Genomic DNA, 25,597 nt, shown 5'->3' with positions numbered 1-25,597 from the left:
TGTTTGAGTCAGAACATTATAGAATTAGACGATCATCATGGAATCAAAGGCTGCTATTACAGACAGAATGACAACCACGGATATATTTTCTATCTAAATGTAAATACACTGTAAAGGGAGGAAGATGGTTGTCTCTTATAACAAGCACTCTCTCCAAATTATTGATGTTCTGTCGACGTTTTTATATATATATACAGGGACTATTATACGTCCCTGATACATATATTCACTACATACAGTAAGTAGGTCATCGGACAACAGGGGAAACTCATCCGAGTTATTCCATATATATCCTTGTCCCTCATATGTAGGGATAACATGGTTAGTAAATGATATCTATTTGTATTCAGTAGGTGTTCTCTGTATGGCAGGTTTTGACAGATATGTCTAAATGGTCTTTTGAAACTGTTTATATCATTCAATTATGAACAGTATCTAAAATTGACAAAGATTAATCTTTAGTTTAGTACATTGTAGTTGGTATAATTTTGCTTCGACTCTAATTTCTTTCTAAAGAACAAAATAACAATAACCAGCCTTTGATCAATCCTCGTCTGTACGATGCTCATCACCCATACAACTTATACAGTATGTGTTCGATGCTGTGATTGTAGCCGATCTGTCACGTGACTTGGTCAGGTTAGCATACGAGTTGCGACCGAGAAGAGCGAGCTGTTTGTCAACCGGCGAGATAAAGGTTTGGACAGAAGAAAATGGGAGAACTACCAGAACCAATTCGTGAACCAGAGATCAAATTTACACAGGTATGCGCTATTGAGTCTTTTAGTTTAAGTTGTCATGAAAGCAGCATGCAAGAGCATAGACCTAGATTCGCGTTCAGAGTGAACACCGTAAATGCTTCGTGCGTACGTGTGTGTTATTATGAAAGGTCTAGATTATCAACCTGTCATTTTTTTCGTGTTCATGTCAGTACACCAATACTATTTGTTTGGGTTGAGGAATGGTCATGTACACGTAAGTGAATATAAAATTTCTCGTACTTATAATGACACGGGCCGGTGACACCATGGCTTGTACATCATGCACTGATGATAATGTAGAAAAGAGTGTGTTTTTTTCTCTCTCATTTTATTAAATTATTATCAGTAACATCAAAACCAGTGGCCCAATTTAATAGTGCATATATAGTGTAAGGTGTAACATTAGTGGATTAATTATAGGACCTTTACCTAGCTGGAAGGTAAGACAGGGAAATCTCTCTGGATTTTCTTACTCGAAGCTTTACCAATGGTTAGACTGTCAGGAATTTCCTCCGAAGGGAGATATTTCTCTGTCCTACCCTCAAGATATGCATTGATACTTTTTCTACCCCATTTCCCCTTAAAAATAGATAAGAAAATAAATATACACGTGACATCACAACCATCGGTATAGTCATTTGTATTTGAAGTCCTGATCACAATTGTTAATGACATTAATGATTACAACTGACTCCGGCACGTCATAAAAATGACGTCATAAACAATTATACATAACTGAAATGTCACTTCCTGTATGCTCGGACGGTCATACATTCAGACTGTCTTGCCACGGTAAGATAAAGATATGTTACTCTCATCGGAAGTGTTGAATTTCTGTCCGGTGAGGTGAAATTTAAAATCTTTTTTTGCAAGACGCTTTAATATTGTAGTTAGGTTGTAGGTCCACTAATACTGACCATCATCACAGGGCCCTGTGACACAAAGGTTTACGTATACTCTACAATCCTCAAGTTTTCTGCTTTATTTTCAATCTGCAATAGTAATCAGAACCAACCATTTTTACCAAACCGCATAGAATGTGCAATCCTATTGCACAGTGTTCAAAATGTTAAAATGGGTCTGATTCCATTACAAAAAAATTACACCTGTGCAAAGAACTGCAAACAAATATGGTGACTTAAAAGATTCAAGCTATTTTTCAAACAGTGCATTGTATTTACTGTATGTGTAGGTAATATGTTAGAGATAGTCACACTGTAGAAATTATCCATATTTACTAACTATGTCGCTGGATCCGACATCATGTTTCTAGTATCATTTTAAAATCATCATTTAATAAAAATGCTGCATTCAGATGATCTGACTTTAAATTTCTTTCAATTTTGTTTGTGTGAACTGACTAATGATGATGACAATACTATGGAAAGTCATAAGGAAGGGTCTTTTAAACAGTACAGAATATGCAGAAATTGGTTACTTATCGGGAATGTCTCTTTAATAGTATAACTAATAAATCAATATTGTGTTAAGTAATCAATTTTCAACACATTTAATCTTTCTTTACATTTCATCATATTTGATGATAGGAAAGTTTTGTGGAAAAATAATCAGTCATTGTGTGAGGTAGACATATACATTGGACATCTCAAACCTCAAGATAAAATTTTCTACAATTAAATTCTGCAAAGCCTCATATCTGAAGCTTAAAGAACTTGCCCTGATGGGGTCGAAACATCTCTGTCTACATCACACAGAGGTGAACATTTCTATTACCCTGCAAAGACCATTTGGTCATGTGATAACTAGTTTGTCTGAGCTTAACGTGTACCCTGAGTGAAAATAGAAATTAATGTAGTATTATAATTTATGATCCAAAATGAAAAAATGTTAAAATCTGCATGAAAATCAATCAACCCAGTAACAAGATATTCATGTGTAAAGTGTAAGATTTTCAGCTGTCCTACTACTAATCAGCATTAGGAAGACTTCTGCTGAATGGGATTCTAATTGGCTGTGACTTCACAAGTTTAATGAATAGTAGCAGCCACCATAGAAGGAATAGACAAGATTGGGAACAGCTTTGCTTTTACAACGTCAGATTGTAAATTAATGTTTTATAGTTTTAAGGAATTAGATAATTTTGACAATGACTTAATAGATGGTAGACAGCTTTATGAAATTTGCCAGAATTTGTAGACAGTTATCAATTTCCACATATTTATTTTCAACCTTAGAACAAGGGATGGGAAACAAATTATTGCAATTTTACACCTTTTTCCTTATGCACACAGGAAAAACAATACCAGGGAAACATGGATGTATCTACAATAATTATTATTATGAAATAATCACAAGTGCACACAAAGTATAATTTACTAGCAAATTAACTCAGAGACATATATACTTGTGTACATGTTATGTATACATATCTTGTTTAATTGAAACCAAACAGGACTCAAGGGTATTGAAGCCTGGCAGCATTGTATACATTTTTAGAACACTAATGAGAGATAGGCCGTATTTTGTGACAGAATTTCTATTTTCGAAGGATATAACCATGGTACCACTATGGTCCAAAAATACAGAAATGTATCAATGCAAAATATTTAGGAATGACTTCAATTTTGGTGTCTGCTGTTTTTGGTTAATGAGATGTATGGCGTATTACATGTGTCATAATGACGTCATTGTGATTCCTTATTTTAGGTTGATAATTAAAACATTTGGTATTATTTACAGTACTTATGTATAAGATGTTAATTATATCACAGACTTTGGTAAAATAATTCTGTTGTTATAATTTTCTGGAAAATATTCTTCATATGCATGCAATATACACAAGTTATGATTTAGTGTCTTAGTTCATTAAATAAATCACTCCCTTATTTTACTTAGGTGTGAAATATGTGTACATATAAAAAACACTAATCAGTCTTGTGTGACGTGGTGTCGAAGCAAGATGCCAAATATATATTTTTATACCTGTGTCAAGGTTTGAGATCAATAAATGGGATGTCTGCAGGGGGGTAAGGGGTAATCTGATGCTTAAGTTAGTTTGTGAATTGTTGCTGGTTATGCATGTTCAGATTTATCAGTTTAAAACAATGTCCTCTGTCATGGTAACAAGGAAATGTATTTTAAGATGAATCTGAAGAAAAATGTCATTGATATTGTGTAAGCCTGTCAGATACATCACTTATCTTTGAACGGACAGTTCTCCCTCTGCCAAATTACTGAATTTGGTTTGTACATTTAACGCATGTCAACTTCCTAAAATCACTCTATTGCATAAAGCTAAAAATAAAGTTATTTTCACCACATACCTCATATAAATGCAACTGTTGAAGCCAACTTCTGTCACAACTACTACATACTTATTCAGATTGCTTTAGGCTTTTATTACTGCAGATTAAAACACGTGTTGCTGCTTGTTTTGAGTACAGATTTTGTACTGGTGTTTTTGTACCAATAGTAAGTCTGATCCTAAGGTCCCAACATGTATCATGTGATATCTCGAAAGCCTGAGCCAAAAGTCAACTGCATGGATCATTGATCATGTGATTTCTAGTAAGTCTGACCCTAAGGTCCCTGTTTGGATCGTTGGTCATGTGATATCTAGTAAGTCTTAAGCCTAAGGTCCCTGTTTGGATCCTTGGTCATGTGATATCTAGTAAGTCTTAAGCCTAAGGTCCCTTCATGGATCATTGATCATGTGATATCTAGTAAGTCTTAAGCCTAAGGTCCCTGTTTGGATCGTTGGTCATGTGATATCTAGTAAGTCTTAAGCCTAAGGTCCCTTCATGGATCATTGATCATGTGATATTTAGTAAGTCTTAAGCCTAAGGTCCCTGTTTGGATCCTTGGTCATGTGATATCTAGTAAGTCTGACCCTAAGGTCCCTGTTTGGATCGTTGGTCATGTGATATCTAGTAAGTATGAGCATAAGGTCAGAAACAAATTCTGTTACATTCACAGAGCCAGAATGTATGTATAATGACTTGGCTTATAAATGTGAGTCAGCAAGGAATAGTTATACAACGGCAAGTTGGTGCCAGGATATTGCAAAACAAATATGCTGTCCTTCCTCCACTATGTGGTGACATTAGATTAGATCAATTGTGATGACATAACAAAACAGACATTTTTATATACTCTTGTAACTTTTAAATACTAGTTACAACATACATATCTATTATATACTCTTGATATCAAATACTAGTTACAACATACATATCTATTATATACTGTACTGGTAAATACTAGTTACAACATACATATCTATTATATACTCTTGTAACTCTGGCAAATACTAGGTACAACATACATATCTATTATATACTAATGTAACTGGTAAATACTAGTTACAACATACATATCTATTATATACTGGTAAATACTAGTTAAATACTAGTTACAACATACATATCTATTATATACTCTTGTAACTCTGGTAAATACTAGTTACAACATACATATCTATTATATACTCTTGTAACTGGTAAATACTAGTTACAACATACATATCTATTATATACTCAACATACATATCATGTATGTACTAGTTACAACATACATATCTATTATATACTCTTGTAACTGGTAAATACTAGTTACAACATACATATCTATTATATACTCTGTAACTGGTAAATACTAGTTACAACATACATATCTATTATATACTCTGTAACTGGTAAATACTAGTTACAACATACATATCTATTATATACTATACTCTTGTAACTGGTAAATACTAGTTACAACATACATATCTATTATATACTCTTGTAACTCTGGTAAATACTAGTTACATACATATCATATATACTCAAATGTAACTATACTATATACATATCTATTATATACTGGTAAATACTAGTTACAACATACATATCTATTATATACTCATGTAACTGGTAAATACTAGTTACAACATACATATCTATTATATACTCTTGTAACTGGTAAATACTAGTTACAACATACATATCTATTATATACTCTTGTGACTGTAACTGGTAAATACTAGTTACAACATACATATCTATTATATACTACTCTGGTAAATACTGTACAACATACATATCTATTATATACTCATGTAACTGGTAAATACTAGTTACAACATACATACTATTATATACTATTATATACATATCTATTATATACTCTTGTAACTGGTAAATACTAGTTACAACATACATATCTATTATATACTCATAACTGGTATACTAGTTACAACATACATATCTATTATATACTGTAACTGGTAAATACTAGTTACAACATACATACATTATATATATTATATACTCATGTAACTGGTAAATACTAGTTACAACATACATATCTATTATATACTCATGTAACTGGTAAATACTAGTTACAACATACATATCTATTATATACTCATGTAACACTGGTAAATACTAGTTACAATATACATATATATTATATACTCTTGTAACTGGTAAATACTAGTTACACCATACATATCTATTATATACTCATGTAACTGGTAAATACTAGTTACACCATACATATCTATTATATACTCATGTAACTGGTAAATACTAGTTACAACATACATATCTATTATATACTCATGTAACTGGTAAATACTAGTTACAACATACATATCTATTATATACTCATGTAACTGGTAAATACTGGTAAATACTAGTTACAACATACATATCTATTATATACTCTTGTGACTCTGGTAAATACTAGTTACAACATACATATCTATTATATACTCTTGTAACTGGTAAATACTAGTTACAACATACATATCTATTATATACTCTTGTAACTGGTAAATACTAGTTACAACATACATATCTATTATATACTCTTGTAACTGGTAAATACTAGTTACAACATACATATCTATTATATACTCTTGTAACTCTGGTAAATACTAGTTATATATCTATTATATACCCATGTAACTCTGGTAAATACTAGTTACAACATACATATCTATTATATACTCTTGTGACTCTGGTAAATACTAGTTACAACATACATATCTATTATATACTCATGTAACTGGTAACATACATATCTATTATATACTCATGTAACTGGTAAATACTAGTTACAACATACATATCTATTATATACTAATGTAACTGGTGTAACTACATATCTATTATATACTAATGGTAAATACTAGTTACAACATACATATCTATTATATACTATGTAACTGGTAAATACTATTATATATCTATTATATACTAATGTAACTGGTAAATACTAGTTACAACATTATATACATATCTATTATATACTATTATATACTGGTAATGTAACTGGTAAATACTAGTTACAACATACATATCTATTATATACTAATGTAACTGGTAAATACTAGTTACAACATACATATCTATTATATACTAATGTAACTATCTATTATATACTAATGGGTAAATACTAGTTACAACATACATATCTATTATATACTCATGTAACTGGTAAATACTAGTTACAACATACATATCTATTATATACTCTTGTAACTCTGGTAAATACTAGTTACAACATACATATCTATTATATACTCTTGTAACTCTGGTAAATACTAGTTACAACATACATATCTATTATATACTCTTGTGACTCTGGTAAATACTAGGTACAACATACATATCTATTATATACTCATGTAACTGGTAAATACTAGTTACAACATACATATCTATTATATACTAATGTAACTGGTAAATACTAGTTACAACATACATATCTATTATATACTAATGTAACTGGTAAATACTAGTTACAACATACATATCTATTATATACTCTTGTGACATATCTATTATATACCCATGTAACTGGTAAATACTAGGTACAACATACATATCTATTATATACTAATGTAACTGGTAAATACTAGGTACAACATACATATCTATTATATACTCATGTAACTGGTAAATACTAGCTACAACTGACATATCTATTATATACCCATGTAACTCTGGTAAATACTAGTTACAACATACATATCTATTATATACCCATGTAACTGGTAAATACTAGTTACACCATACATATCTATTATATACTCCTGTAACATAAAACTCCGCTAGGGAGAACTTTAGTTCAATCAATAGAGTTTCAGACCAGTAAGCTGGGGGTCCATCAGGTTCAAATCCTAGGATAGCATTGAAATAAAATGTTGACCTGTTACATTGGCTGTTATGCATATAGGGATTCAGTTTAAGATTTCTGCAAAAAAACAGATTTACATTATGTAATAAGATATTTATCATTTTATAAATAATATATATTTAGTATATCAAATTTTAACTGTTTGCTGTAATGTTTCTAACACATGTTTACTCTGAAAAGGTAGGGATATGAAAACCAATTAGAAAAGTTTTTGTTACAAGGAGTTACAGACATTAAACATTTCACTGACCCTGACTTGTTATATGGTTCAAGGTTGATTTATGGAGATGCCAAGGTTTTGTAGGTAAACAAAGTCACTTATTAGAAGTATCTCTTATCAATAATAATGTTTTATCTACTTAGCTATGTCATCTAAAACAGACCATGAATAAGGATTTGATAGAACATTCAATACTTACAATATGGGTTTCATTTAAAATACATTTTTCTATTTTTATGGATTTTTAGGCCCTTCTAAACAAAACCAGTTGTTTCATATCCATGAAAAGGATCCTTGAGATAAAACAGCATTTTTGATGGGGACATGTGGTGTTGCCAACTCACCTGTCGTCAGGTGAACCTAATATCAGCCATATCATGACCTACTTAAATAAGAACAGTTAGGATCACCTGATATTTGTTTACTTGTGAGAAAAGTTTTTAAACTGCACAACAAATTTTCATACTCCTGCAAAATTCTGATAAGGCATGCTATGGTATGGCGTTGTCTGCCCATCGTAAATTATTTGTCTGGAGATCCCCTCCCTCTTTCTTACAGATCTTTTTCAAATTTGGTAGGCAAAATCAGCTTGTTATGAACTAGTGTTTTCCATAACGGCAGTTTGGTTCAACTATTTGGAAAGGTGACTGCTCCATGTTATTTTTCACTATGTTAATCTTATCTGTATATCTCCACACCCAGTTTTCAAACTTTGGTTTGTAAAACTTTTTAGGCTATCAAAAATTTAAGCCTAGATTTTTCAAAATACCACATGTCATTCTCAGTACAGGCTTTAAAAACATTACATACAATTTTGTTTCCCTTAATGCTATCATGATTTTATAAATTTTGGAAGGGATGTGCTCTCTAACAATTTTATCTTGTCCAAATATTTCCTCCCATGGTTTGTAACAAATTTTTTAAGCTGGTAAGCTTTCCAGGGTTTTGGCCATGAATTTTCATAAAGCCATGTTCAAGTCTAAAATGATTCAATAATGTATGAAGTCTGCGGTATCATGTTTCTCTCACATTACAGATGGCAGTGAAAGCTGGTTCTATCCCATTTAGCTTAGTCTGGTGAATATGCATATTTTATTATTGTTAGGTCATGTGATATACCAGATATCAAAGTGTGACGATAGAGAGACTCTACATATTTACATAATAAGACTGCTTCACAGGTCACATCTTTATTCATTTACAAATTGTTTAAAATTATTTAAAATTGAAAACCTATCCTCAAATGTAGTGTCTTGTTTACGTAATGATGTATGACATAAAGATATAAGTCAAAACGGGGCATGACTATGAACCTGTTACATACACAAAGTAAACAAAATGGAACATGTTCAGAATCTATTGTCTGCTTACGTCACCTCTGTACACACATACATTACTGGCATGTTAAATATAATAATGTGCCTGTGTTACTGAATATCATTAATGTATGATATTTCAGTATGGATTTTCCATTCATTTTGTTTTAATTAAACAGTTTGATTGGCTCATGTTTTTCTACAACATTCTGTAGTGTTTATTTAACGTAGAAAATTTCACTTTCAATTAAGGGACCGTGAAAAACAAGATCAGATGAAAAGTGTCTGCCTACTACACTACTGTTAATGTATTAGATATAGTCCATCACAGTTACGATTCGACATCACCTGGACCATATTACTGGTCACCTCATGATATGTATCACTCATGCGTAACCAGTACGTTTGACCACTTAAAAAGTGGTATCGGGACATATTTGAGCAGTATCGGATGGTAGTGCTATTTAGATTATGATGTAACAGAATTTAATAATTGTGGCCAAATTAAAAACAACAACAAGAGATTGTGTTCTTGTGAACATTTTAATCTTGTCCAGAGTTTTCACCCATCTCCCTGTTTTGAAAATATTCAGCATTTTTTTCCAACTTCCCATTTTGGCATCATTACCATTTCCATATATGGGGTCTTTTATATGAAATAAATCATGAATATTTCTTCTGCATGGGATGGTGTTCTTGTTCCACCCGTGGTACTCTTGTTTTATTGAATACAGTCAAAATGATATTTGGGTGCTGGGGTAGTACAGTGGTAACTTGGTTTTCACCAAGACATCTGGAGTTTGGCTTGTCGAACAGACGTGCAAAGGTCACCTGCCTAACCATATCGGTTTTAACTGAGTACTGTGTTTTCATCCCATGGAGATTAACGGTTGTAAAATAAATGTAGTTTATGTATATATACATTTTAGAGAGTATTCAAACGTATGCTTTCATCTATTATAAATATTCAATAGACATGATGAATTTATTTTTCCTGGAAAAGCCTTGAAAGCAGCCTGCCACATTTGAATTTTAAGGGCTACCATTGATTGGATGACAATAGGATAGCAACAGTTCTGTATAGCATCACTGTCTATGATTATATAAGTTCTGGTGTCATAATTAAGGAACAACAAACAATATGAATTATAATTCATATGATCCAGAGGTCACAGGGAGTTAACATATACCAGCTCCAAAGGTCAAAAAGGATAAACTTTTATTATTTGGACTGGTTTCACCCACACTTGGCTAATCAGGGCACTGAAACATACTATTTAAAGTCCTAATTCCTTAAAACAAATGGTTTACCACATAGCATATTATCAACTGTCCATTGCTAATATGTCATTTTAACTCATTTACATGCCCTTTACAAATATATGTTACCCAGATTAATTCTACTGTGTATCATTAGCCAGTCTCTTCTACTTACTAATCCTTACAATCTGTTCCTTCCAAAAAGTATCCTGGTTACCTGTGTGTGATGTCTCTTCTAAGGTTCTGATACAGTGTCATCAGAGCTGGCATTGCTCAAAAACCAAATCTTGGTTCCGTACATCCATTGATTCTTCTATACTCTTGTCTGATAGGGTTTGAACCTACTGTGGTGGTGATCTCAGTCACAGGCCTTTCAATGAACTTCACTCTCTACCAATTCTTTTGTTAGAGTAAAACTTGAAAGGAAAGCAAATTTCACTCTCTACCAATTCTTTTGTGAGAGTAAAACGGTATTTGTTGCATAGAGTCTTTGCTGGTATGTTGTATTAATTTCCCATTTCTGGATCATAGTTTCTCCATCTTTTTAAGTGGACTTCCTGCATACCCTTGTGGTATCTGTAAGCACTGACGTTGGCTCGCCCTTTGAGTTTTAGATTATAATCCAAATAATACATTTTTTTTGTTAGTTACATAATGGTATCATCATGTCAAACATTTTGGGAATGTCAGTAATCTTTTATCGATAACAATCAGAATAATTCTTAATACAAATCCCACGTAGTCTCACCTGAATCACACTTTTCTATGTGGGTTAGATGTGTCCAGTAATGTCCTATGTATGTGATCCTCAAATATTTCTGTCTTTAAAGTGGGATATTTACGTTAATGTGTTGATTATACTATTCTCATATTAGGTATGTTGATATATCAGTATATGTACATGCCATTTTGAATTAATAGAAAAAAATCATTACATTCTAATTTAGCACAAAGCTTTTTAAATTATTGTCAGGTATGCAAACTTTAAATTCTATAAGTGAGAATTAATACTCATGATGTCAATAGTAATTACTCATTTTGTGTTATTTAGATCTTTATCAACAATGAGTGGGTAGATTCTGTGAGTGGTAAAACCTTCCCAACCATCAACCCAAGCACCAAACAGAAGATAGCAGATGTACAGGAGGGAGACAAGGTAAGACAAATATTACATGTCACAGATTCATATACTCAGGGGATAAAGAAACTCAGGGTGACACTATTGCATTGTTCAAAAACACTGAAAATTAGTCATGCAACTTTCTAGTTTACAGTGCATGTGGTCTTATATCAAATGTTGTGTTATTGTATTTGGTGACAATGTCTTCTGGGGAAAGAACAAAACAGGAAATCTCATGCACAGCAGTGTTGTAACATTGAGTTACATTAGGTAGTCTTCATAGAAACACATCATTTTCCATTATTTTGATGAATTTCTGATGGCATTAAATAATGGCATGGCTGATGGAAGTTCAGAGGGGTCAGGCCATTGCGATGATTATGCATGGTCAAAGGCAAATACAGGTTTCCAGACATTTCAGTTGCTGATAGACCTAGGTCTTGGCGTCCATGCGTGTTGTCACAATGTCAGGACTGGTTAATTAGTCTCGCACATTTGCGCAATTGACATCTTACGGTCACTTCATGAATGTGCCCTTCATATCATAGGTACTCATAACCATCCTATCCATGCAAAAACTGTAAGGAAATTATTGCGGGAAGTTGGTCTGTGGGCTTGTCACTTGTAAAGTATTCAACTTATCTCATACTTGCTGTGACTTACTACTTCTCTATCATTGTTCCTATTCATCAGTGGCATTGTATTGTCAGGCAAGGGATATCAGAAACCTGATCAAACCTTAATTACTCACGATAATAGAGAAAGTAATTTGATATTTTAATCCTAGACTTAGTTGGATGAACAATATCTTGTCATTTGGTCTAAAGTGCTGTAGCTATTATTCACTGTAAGGGATGCCTGGGGAGGAAATAGATTTTAAACTACATGTGTATACATTAGTGTATGTTCTTCTATTATGGCTGGATGGACAGACCTGTGATGATACTTACTGTCATCCTGACAGGTAAATACCTAGTAAAACTGTTTACCTGTACAATAAGCTCTCTGTGACACAGATAAATCCTACAAAGTAAATGCAACTACTTCATTTAGTCATAGTTAAAGCATTTTGTACAGTCAGGATAGTCATCGCTTAACATCCATGTAATGGTTTTGTATTCAGATGAAAAGATTGCAAAAAGATGACAAATGAGGAAAAAATGTAAACTAACACGGCTAGATCAAGACTTGAATCTGAACTCGGGAATTGAACCTGAGATCTCTGAACTCGGGAATTGAACCTTAACCTGAGACCTTTGACTTCAGGAATTGAACCTTAACCTGAGACCTTTGACTTCAGGAATTGAACCTTAACCTGAGACCTTTGACTTCAGGAATTGAACCTTAACCTGAGACTTTTGACTTCAGGAATTGAACCTTAACCTGAGACCTTTGACTTCAGGAATTGAACCTTAACCTGAGACCTTTGACTTCAGGAATTGAACCTTAACCTGAGACCTTTGACTTCAGGAATTGAACCTTAACCTGAGACCTCTGAACTCAGTAATTGAACCTGAACAAGAGACCTCTGAACTCAGGAATTTTATTGTTGAATAGGTTTACAAGGTTATCATACTCATTTAAAGTCTATTAATAGTTTGTCAATTAAAACATTACAAAAAATCATTAAAATGATGACTTGTAGTTGTGTTTATCATGTTTTTGTACCAAAAAAAGAACGGATGAAAACATGCAAAGAGCTAAATCATTTTGATAGGTCCGTGAAGTTTGAAAGATCAGTGACTTAAAGAGATATGCACATGATTATATACATGTAACTATTTTATCCAACATAGGCAGATGTGGACAAGGCTGTCGCAGCAGCCAAGGAAGCCTTCAAACTTGGATCACCATGGAGACGAATGGATGCAAGCAAGCGTGGGAAACTAATGATGAAGTTTGCTGATCTGTTAGAAAGAGACGCTGTTTACATAGGGGTAGGTGTTTAAACTTTCAATAATTAATGGATTAGTCAATATGCATGGAATCCGTATGATACATTTTAAGGTTGACATGATCGCACTACAGGCAGAAGTAGATAGTTTCATGATCTTGATTAAGCCTAAATATAGTGTGTAAATACCTTTAAATATAGAAGTTTGATATTTTTGTCTTTTTAGAGTTTAGAGACTCTAGACAATGGCAAACCATTCAAAATGGCCTATGGTGAGGTATTCTTCTCTGCTGACTGTATCCGATATTATGCAGGCTGGGCTGACAAAATACATGGCAAAACCATCCCTATTAGTAAGTAAAAGTACTGTGTACTTTGTTAAACCATCCACATCAGATCATGATTGTATGTTATATACTGTTGTTACTGTCCTCACAGTGGAATTCTTTACCAACGATCTCTGTTAAGGTTAACAAAACATCTCAGTTCGTGATTTACACAAATTATCTCTTAATGACTCACATATCTCCGTTAGTGACCTGTAAGGTAATCTGACTTAAATGATAGTTTGTACATCATCATACACTGTGCACCCTATGCCATACAAGAACTTTCCATTCAAATGACTTCTTTTCAATAATCAAAAGACCCAGGGTTCAAATATTTGGCCTGTAGCATACTGGGTTGAAAAGCTATAAAGTTTGGTCAAATGAATGATCTTGACGAACCTTTAAGGTCACAAGGATCAAATCCGGCAAAAACCAAAAGGTCTGGACTATTGATATCCATTCTGTAACACAATTACCAAATTTCTTCTTTCAGCAAGCATCATCCCTGTAAGTGACTTATACAAAACATCCCTGTAAGTGACTTATACAAAACATCCCTGTAAGTGACTTATACAAAACATCCCTGTAAGTGACTTATACAAAACATCCCTATAAGTGACTTATACAAAACATCCCTGTAAGTGACTTATACAAAACATCCCTATAAGTGACTTATACAAAACATCCCTGTAAGTGACTTATACAAAACATCCCTGTAAGTGACTTATACAAAACATCCCTGTAAGTGACTTATACAAAACATCCCAGTAAGTGACTTATACAAAACATCCCTGTAAGTGACTTATACAAAACATCCCTGTAAGTGACTTATACAAAACATCCCTGTAAGTGACTTATACAAAACATCCCAGTAAGTGACTTATACAAAACATCCCAGTAAGTGACTTATACAAAACATCCCTGTAAGTGACTTATACAAAACATCCCTGTAAGTGACTTATACAAAACATCCCTGTAAGTGACTTATACAAAACATCCCTGTAAGTGACTTATACAAAACATCCCAGTAAGTGACTTATACAAAACATCCCTGTAAGTGACTTATACAAAACATCTCTGTTAGTGAAATATACAAAACATCCCTGTAACCGACTTATACAAAACATCTCTGTTAGTGACTTGCACAAAACATCTCTGTTAGTGAATTGCACAAAACAACTCTGTTAGTGAAACATACAAAACAACTCTGTTAGTGAAATATACAAAACAGCTCTGTTAGTGACTTGCACAAAACATCTCTGTTAGTGAAATATACAAAACAACTCTGTTAGTGAAATATACAAAACAACTCTGTTGGTGAATTGCACAAAACATCTCTGTTAGTGACTTGCACAAAACATCTCTGTAAGTGACTTATACAAAACATTTCTGTAAGTGACTTATACAAAACATCTCTGTTAGTGAAATATACAAAACATCTCTGTTAGTGTCTTATATTTTTTAACATCTCTATTAATACCTTATATAAAACATTTGTGATTGTTTTTTCTACAAACTTACATAATGTCACATAGACTTTAAAGACTTTATAATTAGCAAATTCAAATCTGCTCTAGCATAGATTTCTATAACAAAATGGAAATGTTTGTGATGATTTTATTATGTCTGTAGTAAAAATCAGTGATGAACATTTGATTACAGATGGAGATTTTTTTAGCTTCACTAGACATGAACCTATCGGAGTCTGTGGTCAGATTATTCCAGTGAGTAGCAGAATCTTTTGTTGGCAATAAATGTTGTACCTGTTTATCAATCAAAAGCTACAGGACACATTGACTGACAGGATGGACTTGTTACAGGATGTTTAAGAGCAACTTTTGGATACATTTTCAAAAAAAACCCCAGAGGGCCTGCTCTGGCTTATTACCTGACATTGGCAGATAAATATTATATGTATTAAACACATAAGTGTGGTCTTCATTCTGTCTTGGACAAATTGTGATGTTTTGACTGTTCAGAGAATGTTACTTACACAGATATAATTACTTAATATTCCATTTGCTTTCAAGTTTTTGTATATCACTATGTGTACTTTCTGGTCTGGCATTTAAAATGAAATTATGATATAACAATTTATCATTTAATACTAATATTAAATGGATTGAAGACCAATGGTAGAAATTGTTCAATTCCAGTATAAATTATATATACTTGGCCAAGACTGGCTTGTTATACATAAATGATAACGAAACTGTTTTAAATGTTTTCAGTGGAACTACCCAGTGCCCATGTTTGTGTGGAAGATAGCTCCAGCTTTGGCCACTGGTAATGTGGTGGTGGTGAAGCCAGCTGAACAAACCCCTCTTACAGCCTTGTATTGTACACAACTACTTATGGAGGTTTGTACTTCAAATTGATTAAATTGGAATTATTTGAAATTTCATCAGCATGGCTCATTTGTTGGATATATGAAGAATACTCATAAGAATTTAGTTGTTACTCTTTCAAAATTAATGACAAGGGACTCAGTAAATTGACCACTGCTGTATACATACTGCGTAAACAGGATCAAGCTATCATGATGGGTTGATTATATCACAGGTACTGTGGGCTATTCAAATCAAAGAATTGAATGGAACTTTCTCATATTGTATATGTAGGTTCCTCTTGGTCCCTAGTTGTGTGTGTTTGATTTTGGGACTGATCAGAAAATAAAATGGCAGACAGGCGGCCATTGTGAACTTTTCAATGAAATTTGTTATTCCATTTCTTGGAAAGCACTGGATGGATCTTTCTCAAATTGCATATTTAGATTCCCCTTGGTCCCTAGTTGTGCCCATTTAATTTTAAGACTGATCAGAAAAAGTAAATGGCTGGAAGGCAGCCATGTTGGATTTTGACAAAGAAAGTTTGTTATTGCTATTTCTTAAGAAGAACTTAATGGATCTTTCTTAAATTTCATGTAAAGGTTCCTTTTGGTCCCTTGTTTTGACCGTCTGATTTTGCTAATGATCAGAAAAAACAATGGTCCAAAAGCGAGCATCTACAATTTTGACTTCAAAATTTTGTTATCAGTATTTCTTTAGAAGTACTGTATAGATCTTTCTCAAATTTCATATGTATGATCCCTTTGGTCTCTTCGTTTTCCTGTTGAATTTTGAAATTGATAAGAAGAAACAAATTGGCTTCCAGGCAGTCATTTTGGATTTGGCTGGTAAAGATTATCAGCACAATTTCTACAAATGAATGTTCAAATGTCTTAGCATTAACAGGAAAGAGAAAAGAAGGAAAAGATCCAAAGAGCAAATGAAGATCAAAGTGTGGTGGGCACCAAGTTGTATATATAAACGATTATGTAGATGTGTATAGAGATTATTATATAGATATATATACAGTGTTTATGTAGATGTATATAAAGATGATTATGTTATCCATACAGGCGGGTTTTCCGAAGGGCGTTATAAATGTCGTGCCAGGCTATGGCCCCACAGCAGGGGCAGCGATTTCCTCCCATATGGATGTGGGCAAAGTGGCTTTCACAGGATCAACTGAGGTAGGTATTCAGTGTCTCCAAACTTTTCCATTCTCCAGTATCCATTGGTTGATGATAATTGTCATTAGCATTATTCCATTGCATCTGACAATAGTTGTTCTTGTCCCGTTGACAGGTTGGCCAGTTAATTATGCAGGCGGCAGGATGTTCTAAACTTGGTGGCAAAAGTCTCATTTTCTCTGATGCAAGCGATCACGATTTAATTATATCTCTCGAACTTTAATTATATCCTTGGTGGCAAATTTAATTATATCCTTGATCACATCATTTTCTCTGATGCAGATTTAATTATATCCTTTATCACGATTTTAATTATATCCTTTATCACGATTTAGTTATATCCTTTATCACGATTTAATTATATCCTTTATCACGATGATCACGATTTAATTATATCCTTGATCACGATTTAATTATATCCTTTATCACGATTTAATTATATCCTGATCATCACGATTTAATTATATCCTTGATCACGATTTAATTATATCCTTTATCACGATTTAATTATATCCTTTATCATCACGATTTAATTATATCCTTTATCACGATTTAATTATATCCCTGATCACGATTTAATTATATCCCTGATCACGATTTAATTATATCCTAGATCACGATTTAATTATATCCCTGATCACGATTTAATTATATCCCTGATCACGATTTAATTATATCCCTGATCACGATTTAATTATATCACGATTTAATTATATCCCTGATTATATCACGATTTATTATATCCTTTATCACGATTTAATTATATCCTTGATCACGAATTATATCCTTTATCACGATTTAATTATATCCCTATACGATTTAATTATATCCTTGATCACGATTTAATTATATCCTTTATCACGATTTAATTATATCTCTGATCAAGATTTAATTATATCCTTGATCACGATTTAATTATATCCTTTATCACGATTTAATTATATCCTTTATCACGATTTAATTATATCCTTTATCACGATTTAATTATATCCTTTATCACGATTTAATTATATCCCTGATCACGATTTAATTATATCCTTTATCACGATTTAATTATATCCCTGATCACGATTTAATTATATCCTTTATCACGATTTAATTATATCCTTTATCACGATTTAATTATATCCCTGATCACGATTTAATTATATCCTTTATCACGATTTAATATATCCCTTATCACGATTTAATTATATTTAATTATATCCTTTATCACGATTTAATTATATCCTTTATCACGATTTAATTATATCCTTTATCACGATTTAATTATATCCCTGATCACGATTTAATTATATCCTTGATCACGATTTAATTATATCCTTTATCACGATTTAATTATATCCTTTATCACGATTTAATTATATCCTTTATCACGATTTAATTATATCCCTGATCACGATTTAATTATATCCTAGATCACGATTTAATTATATCCCTGATCACGATTTAATTATATCCTAGATCACGATTTAATTATATCCCTGATCACGATTTAATTATATCCCTGATCACTATTTAATTATATCCCTGATCACGATTTAATTATATCCCTGATCACGATTTAATTATATCCCTGATCACGATTTAATTATATCCCTGATCACGATTTAATTATATCCCTGATCACGATTTAATTATATCCCTGATCACGATTTAATTATCAAACAGTTTAGAACAATTACATTCATGGTGAAAGCAATGCGAGAAAGATTTAGAAAACTTATTTAGTTTAACCAAAGACTTCATCAACTCTAAAACCCCCTACTTATGTAATCACTTTGTCTGTGTGCAGTTATTTTTTCAGAGGGTTCTGTAGCCCAAATATGGGCTGCATTCCCAATTAATTATATATTATAAAGCGGTAAAATTTAAAAAAAGATAGTTTCCTCCTTACAATTCCCTTTCCATTTGATCCCTAAAAAAAGCCCTTTCCCAAATCAGTGATCAATAATCCCTGGTGTGTCAAACTGTCATGCAAAGCTTGTACACAAGATATCTCCCGAACCTAAGTCCAGATTTAGATCACTTCATCAAGTTCTATGCCTGAGAAAATTTTGAATGTCATCAATCAAGGTTAAAGGTCATAGGTCATCTTTGACCAATTTTGAAATCAAAAGTTAGTGAACGAAATTTCTCACAAACTCCAGGACACAATATTGTCATGCATACCATAGCATCACACTTTTAACACTTCATTACATTTTGGTGGTCACCAGTCAAGGTTAACTGTCAAAGGTTACCCTTGACCACTTTTGAAATAGAGACACAAGGTACACAAGGTATTTTATGAACCCCTTGACAAAATTTAACTTACTTCATCTGCCTTGACCTTTGACCTGCCTCCTTTACTTGATCAGTGACTAGTGCTGTGGACTTTGCCCATGAGGCTGTGATGACTAACATGGGGCAGTGTTGTATTGCTGGCAGCCGAACCTTTGTGCAGGAAGATATCTATGATGAATTTGTCAAGATGAGCATTGCGAAGGCTGAAAGTCGGAAAGTCGGAAACCCTTACGACAAGTCAACACAAAGTGGACCACAGGTAGGTCATTTCCTGTGTCTCAGTGAGCCCCAGGTAGAGCAGTATCCTATTAAGTCGTAAGTAGATCAATATCTGTTGCTTGTCCTCATAAGTCTCAGATATGCCACGTCCTATTTGTAACATAGAACCTCAGGTAGGTCATTTTCCATTTGTCTTGGTAAGTTGAATAAATCTCATGTAGGGATACAATGTTTATTGTCCCCCGAGTGCCCACAAATAATATTTAGCTCATATGGACTGAAGCATTGATTGATTTATGTCATGGTCTGTTGTTGTCAGGTCACTGGCAATTTTTCCCTTCAGAGGACTTTTTCTCAATAACACGAAGGCCTGCAACTATGATATTTGCCTAAAAAGTTCCTTGGATGAAGTCTGACATATCATGTCAAAAGAATTGACTGTGACCCATATTCAATGTCACCGGGGTTCAGTTATATTAAAACCATCCAACTACTTCCTCTCATAAGCTAAAATGCCTTGAATTAAGATTATAGCTTGAAAAAGTTTGTGAAAAGAAATGGCAATGACCAACATCCAAGGTCAGGGTTGTTAAAGATGTTTAAACCTTTAATGGCTTCTTCTGCTGAAACAAAAAACCCACACTCATGATTCTTTTCTGACAAGTTTCTAGGTCAAAGAGGTCAAACTTGCTACAACTTTCAAAAGATGACTTTTCATAAACCAAGTTGCTGAATGTCAATGATGTGAACTGTTAATTGATTTTTGAAAAACAGTTAACACTTACTGGGCATTGTAGGCCCATTTGGCATCTTGTTTTAAACCTCAAAAACTGCTGTACCTATTTCAATCACATTTTGTGTATGTGGGGTATAAATATGCATAGATAACATAAAACCATATGAAATTTCATTCAGAACTGCAAGTTATTCTCCTGTTCTCTTTCCATCTTATATAGTACAGGTTAATGGAGCATGGATATATTACTATACAAGTATCTCTGGTCTGTCCTAACAAGTATATCAGTGGTACCAGGCAGTGAAGTTGGAAATTTTGGCAAATTGCATTTAAGTTGATTAAGTTGCTGAAAAATGGAACCTCACGGAAGTGACCCTTCTATATGATATAAACATTGGTTAGATTTCCTGTGTTAATGGTCTATATGTTGAATGCTATTCCACACAGAAACATACATCTCAGAAGTAGTATACATCTGCTATATACATATTATACATATCAATTAGATGAACAGCATCAACAAAATCACACCTTCCTTGCAGATTGATGATGAACAGTACAATAAGATTTTGGAGCTGATTGAATCAGGGAAGAAAGAAGGAGCCACCTGTGAGTATGGTGGTGCAAAGGATAGTGATGAGGGATACTACATCAAACCGACAGTGTTTTCAGGAGTTCAGGACCACATGAGAATCGCCAAGGAGGAGGTAACTCCAGCAGTTCCCTGGGAAGAGTTTCAAAAATAAGCATTTAAATTTCAAATCCCACAAAGTGCATGTATTAGCCTCCTTCTGACACCAAAGACTTTCTCTCTGTTGGGCTAACTATCCTCTAAATCAGACAGAAAGAGGATAGAGAGTATCTTCACCACAATCGCCTCCTTGGAACTATTTTTAGTCCAAGGTCAAGGTCACTGATGTTGTGTAGCTACTATCTATCTTAATAATATACTGACAAGGTGTTTTACTAGACCAATATTTCTCTTTCATCGTAAAAACAAAGTGTTTACACTGTGGTTGCAGTGCTTGTCTAGGTTTCATAATCTTCACTATGCTGCTTTCAAAAATGAATAAACAAATACTATTCTGCACTTCCTCTGTTAAAATCATGAAATCTAATGTAGATTACAATCATGGTTGTCAGATATTTAATGTTTTCATTAGAAATAATCATTAACCAGACGTCTGATATTTCAGCATAAGGATCAGAGAAATCCATTAACATGTCGCTTTAAATATGGCTATGTATTTGACAAGATTTGATTTGTGCAGTATAGATTTAGCTTGACTTATTTTACATTTGATACGCTGTGCAATTAGATTGATAGAATAAAATAATGGTTTAATTTCTTTTAATTCTTCCTTTATAATGAATATTTTATCAGTTTTCCTCCAGCTTCTTTTGTTTTGTAGTTGTGACCATTAAATTTAATACATGTAAACTGATCTCATTTTCAGATATTTGGCCCAGTCCAGCAAATTTTGAAATTTAAAGATATGGATGAGGTGCTAGAGCGCGCCAACAGTACACATTATGGCCTGGGTGCAGCTATCTTTACCACTAATATTGATAAGGCTATGACCTTTGTTCAAGGGGTCAAGGCCGGGACTGTGTGGTAGGTTTTTACTGAAGTTAATAATCACTATTAAAAAGAATTGTATTTTTAATTTCATGGAAGCAATATTGAAACCAAAGAATTACATTTTGATAATAGCTTTATCTGACAGCAGGTGTAAAATGTTTTAGTGTTTCCTAGATTAGAACCTCCATCACATATTTGAACCTCCCTTACAGATTTTCGCTTACAGATTTGAAGTGCCCTCACAGGTTTGAACCTCCCTTACAGATTTAAAATGCCCTCACAGGTATAAACCTCCCTTACAGATTTGAACTGCCCTCACAGGTTTGAACCTCCCTTACAGATTTGAATTGCCCTCATAGGTTTAAACCTCCCTTACAGATTTGAACTGCCCTCACAGGTATAAACCTCCCTTACAGATTTGAACTGCTCTCACAGGTTTAAACCTCCCTTACAGATTTGAACTGCCCTCATAGGTTTAAACCTCCCTTACAGATTTGAACTGCCCTCACAGGTTTAAACCTCCCTTATAGATTTGAACTGCCCTCACAGGTTTAAACCTTCCTTACAGATTTGAACTGCCCTCACAGGTTTAAACCTTCCTTACAGATTTCATTTGATTCTTTTTTTTTTTCTCCAGGGTAAACTGTTACAACGTTGTGAATCCCCAGGCTCCATTTGGTGGTTTCAAGATGTCCGGACTTGGCCGGGAGCTGTAAGTGAACTAAAAGAAAATTCTTTCTGGTTGAGTTTAGATTTTAGTCAGTAGATTGATTTCTGGTTTGTTGGTAAGTTAAATGTTTTGTTATTTATCTGATATAGTTAAAAGGTTCCATGATATTGTGATTAGAGAGAGAAACAGAGATTTTGTCCAGTTAATTAACAATATCACTGCTGGAGCACCTAATTTAATGATTGTCTGGAGGATAATCTGTAGTAGAGGATAAAAAAAGCAGCAGTGATACTTTTTAAGGCCTTTTTAGTTCTAATTTTGATAACTTTGACAGTTAAATTCATGAATGTGTATCATTGTTTTAGGGGCGAGTATGGTCTACAGAACTATTTGGAGGTGAAAAATGTAAGTAAATCACAAATTAATGACAACAAACCAACAAGATACAAACCATATTCTTATTAATAACCTCACTTTTCTTTATTTGAATTTTTGAATATCTTGAAAATATATCTTTTTAATCGCATGTTTGTGAAATATCAATGTATTTATGTGAACCATAATATTCATTGATTGATTAAGTTACATTCATTTATCCTATAGATTTGGTAAAGATCTGATGAATACTGATAGTTTAGAAACCTGTTTCTGTGATCACAAGGATATTCTGGGTTTTTTTTGTAGGTTGTCATGAAGGTCCAAGAGAAGAATTCCTAGACATGTATTGAATTAACGAGTTCGCTGAAGCAGAATCCCTTTTTTCTGATGATTTAGAGAATAAATCTATTTTTATGTAAAGCAAAACTATGAAATGGACTCATATGATTTCATAATTTGAAACATTATGAAAACATGCTTTATGATGTAAATTCATTACAATTTGTTTTTATTAATTAGCACATAAAATTGAAAAAAGGGTATTTCACAGATTTAGATTACTTAACATTTTCTTTTGTAGTTACTGTCAAAAATGGTACAAAAAAGTAGTTATTTAAGTCATAACTGTTGTGAACCTGTTTCCTCGTCTCCCTTCACAAAATGTACATTTTCCAGCACATTTTGGTCCCCGGTGTTTCGCATGCATAATTTTGCGACCATGTTAAATTTTGACAATTGCAATGTGTATTTGTAAGAAAGTGTACTATGTCTTTAGAAGTCATGGATGCATAATTCAGAATTATTTCCTAAATTTCCTGAGTAGATTTCCTTTGAACTCATGTCATGCATAATAATTTTCCAACAGTGAAGGGTGAAGGCTGTAGTTGTCTGTCCTTCTGTCCACTTCTTCAGGCTGTATGGCCTTCACTGCTTGTCACTGTACCTTGATACTTACCACCTTGATGAGGCGCTTCATCATGTATCAAAAGTAGGTCATTCCGACCTACATTTGTTCTTTGACCTACATCAGAGAAAAAATGTTGATCTGAGCACTTTTTCCTGTAAACATCTACCAGTAGTCACTTCTTGGGGATGCAAGTTCAAATTGGTTAGATGATGTTTCGTTGGGAAATTGTATGTAATTTGCCAACTTTTCTTGTTAGTTTTGGAACTTGATAAAGACTGAATGTTCAACAGATAAGCAAATAAAAGGAAAGACATTAATGTTGTATGTAGAACAAGTGAAGATCATGCTTCAGTAGACAGTGAGGTCCCCTTTAGTGGATTCTATTGTTATATACGCATTTTAAAATCATGTTTAAATGTATCTTATTAAGAGAAGTGTTCCCTTTCATTTTTTTAATTTACATATATATATATATTGTCAAAATGCTTCAGGTAAACAGATTATAAAACATCAAAATTCTATTTGTGCAATGATTTAATATGATTTACACACTACGACAGTCACAGAAATCAAACAGAATTTACCTCATTTTGTAAGTCTTCATTTTTAATCATATAAATGGAATGTTTATGATTCAGAACCAATTTTGAGACATTTATACTTATTTAGTGCCTTTTACATACTATTCTAGAACCTACATGTATTACGCAGTTGTATGTGTCCCATAATTTTCTGTATTTGTTGAAAGTTAAATTCAATATTGTTGATTTTTTGCAGATATTGTGAGTGCTATATCAAATTTCACATTAAAAATGATGGTGTAGGAGTTTTGTTTAGAATGATGGTTATATATTTCTGTAGGTAAATACTTCATGCAGTCAGTACACTGGTATATAATGTTGGTATAGGAATGTTGTGTAGACAGACGGTTTTATAATTCCGTTGGTGTCAGTCAGTACACTGGTATATAACGTTGGTAAAGGAATGTTGTGTAGACGGAGGGTTTTATAATTCCGTTGGTGTCAGTCAGTACACTGGTATATAACGTCGGTATAGGAATGTTGTGTAGACGGAGGGTTTTATAATTCCGTTGGTGTCCGTCAGTACACTGGTATATAACGATGGTATTTGGGTGTCTTGGTATTGCATTCTGTAATATTGTTGGCAGTGGTCTGCGATACATATACAGTATTTAGGTCTGTACCAAGAGTATCATGGCTAGTTACATATTTGTGAAATAAAGGTTTGTTGAGTAA

General features: G+C 33.1%; 1 protein-coding gene across 1 annotated transcript; it reads left to right on the top strand.

Moving 5' to 3' along the window:
* Positions 1 to 640: 640 nt before the first annotated feature.
* Positions 641 to 25,597, top strand: LOC132548937 (aldehyde dehydrogenase, mitochondrial-like). Its single transcript, XM_060212842.1, has 14 exons — positions 641 to 764; positions 11,758 to 11,862; positions 13,623 to 13,763; positions 13,947 to 14,073; positions 15,712 to 15,773; positions 16,281 to 16,409; positions 17,450 to 17,563; positions 17,679 to 17,751; positions 19,924 to 20,108; positions 21,347 to 21,511; positions 22,262 to 22,419; positions 23,024 to 23,098; positions 23,422 to 23,461; positions 23,741 to 25,597. The coding sequence occupies exons 1-14, from the start codon at positions 714 to 716 to the stop codon at positions 23,771 to 23,773; spliced, it is 1,458 nt and encodes a 485-aa protein (XP_060068825.1). The 5' UTR covers positions 641 to 713; the 3' UTR covers positions 23,774 to 25,597.

This window comes from Ylistrum balloti, unplaced genomic scaffold (genome assembly GCF_031769215.1).
Source record: "Ylistrum balloti isolate Yb309-2 unplaced genomic scaffold, AGI_CSIRO_Ybal_v1 Utg370038, whole genome shotgun sequence".
Classification (NCBI taxonomy): Eukaryota; Metazoa; Mollusca; class Bivalvia; order Pectinida; family Pectinidae; genus Ylistrum; species Ylistrum balloti.
Note: the sequence above shows the minus strand (reverse complement) of the source record. Positions and strands in the feature narration are given on the sequence as shown.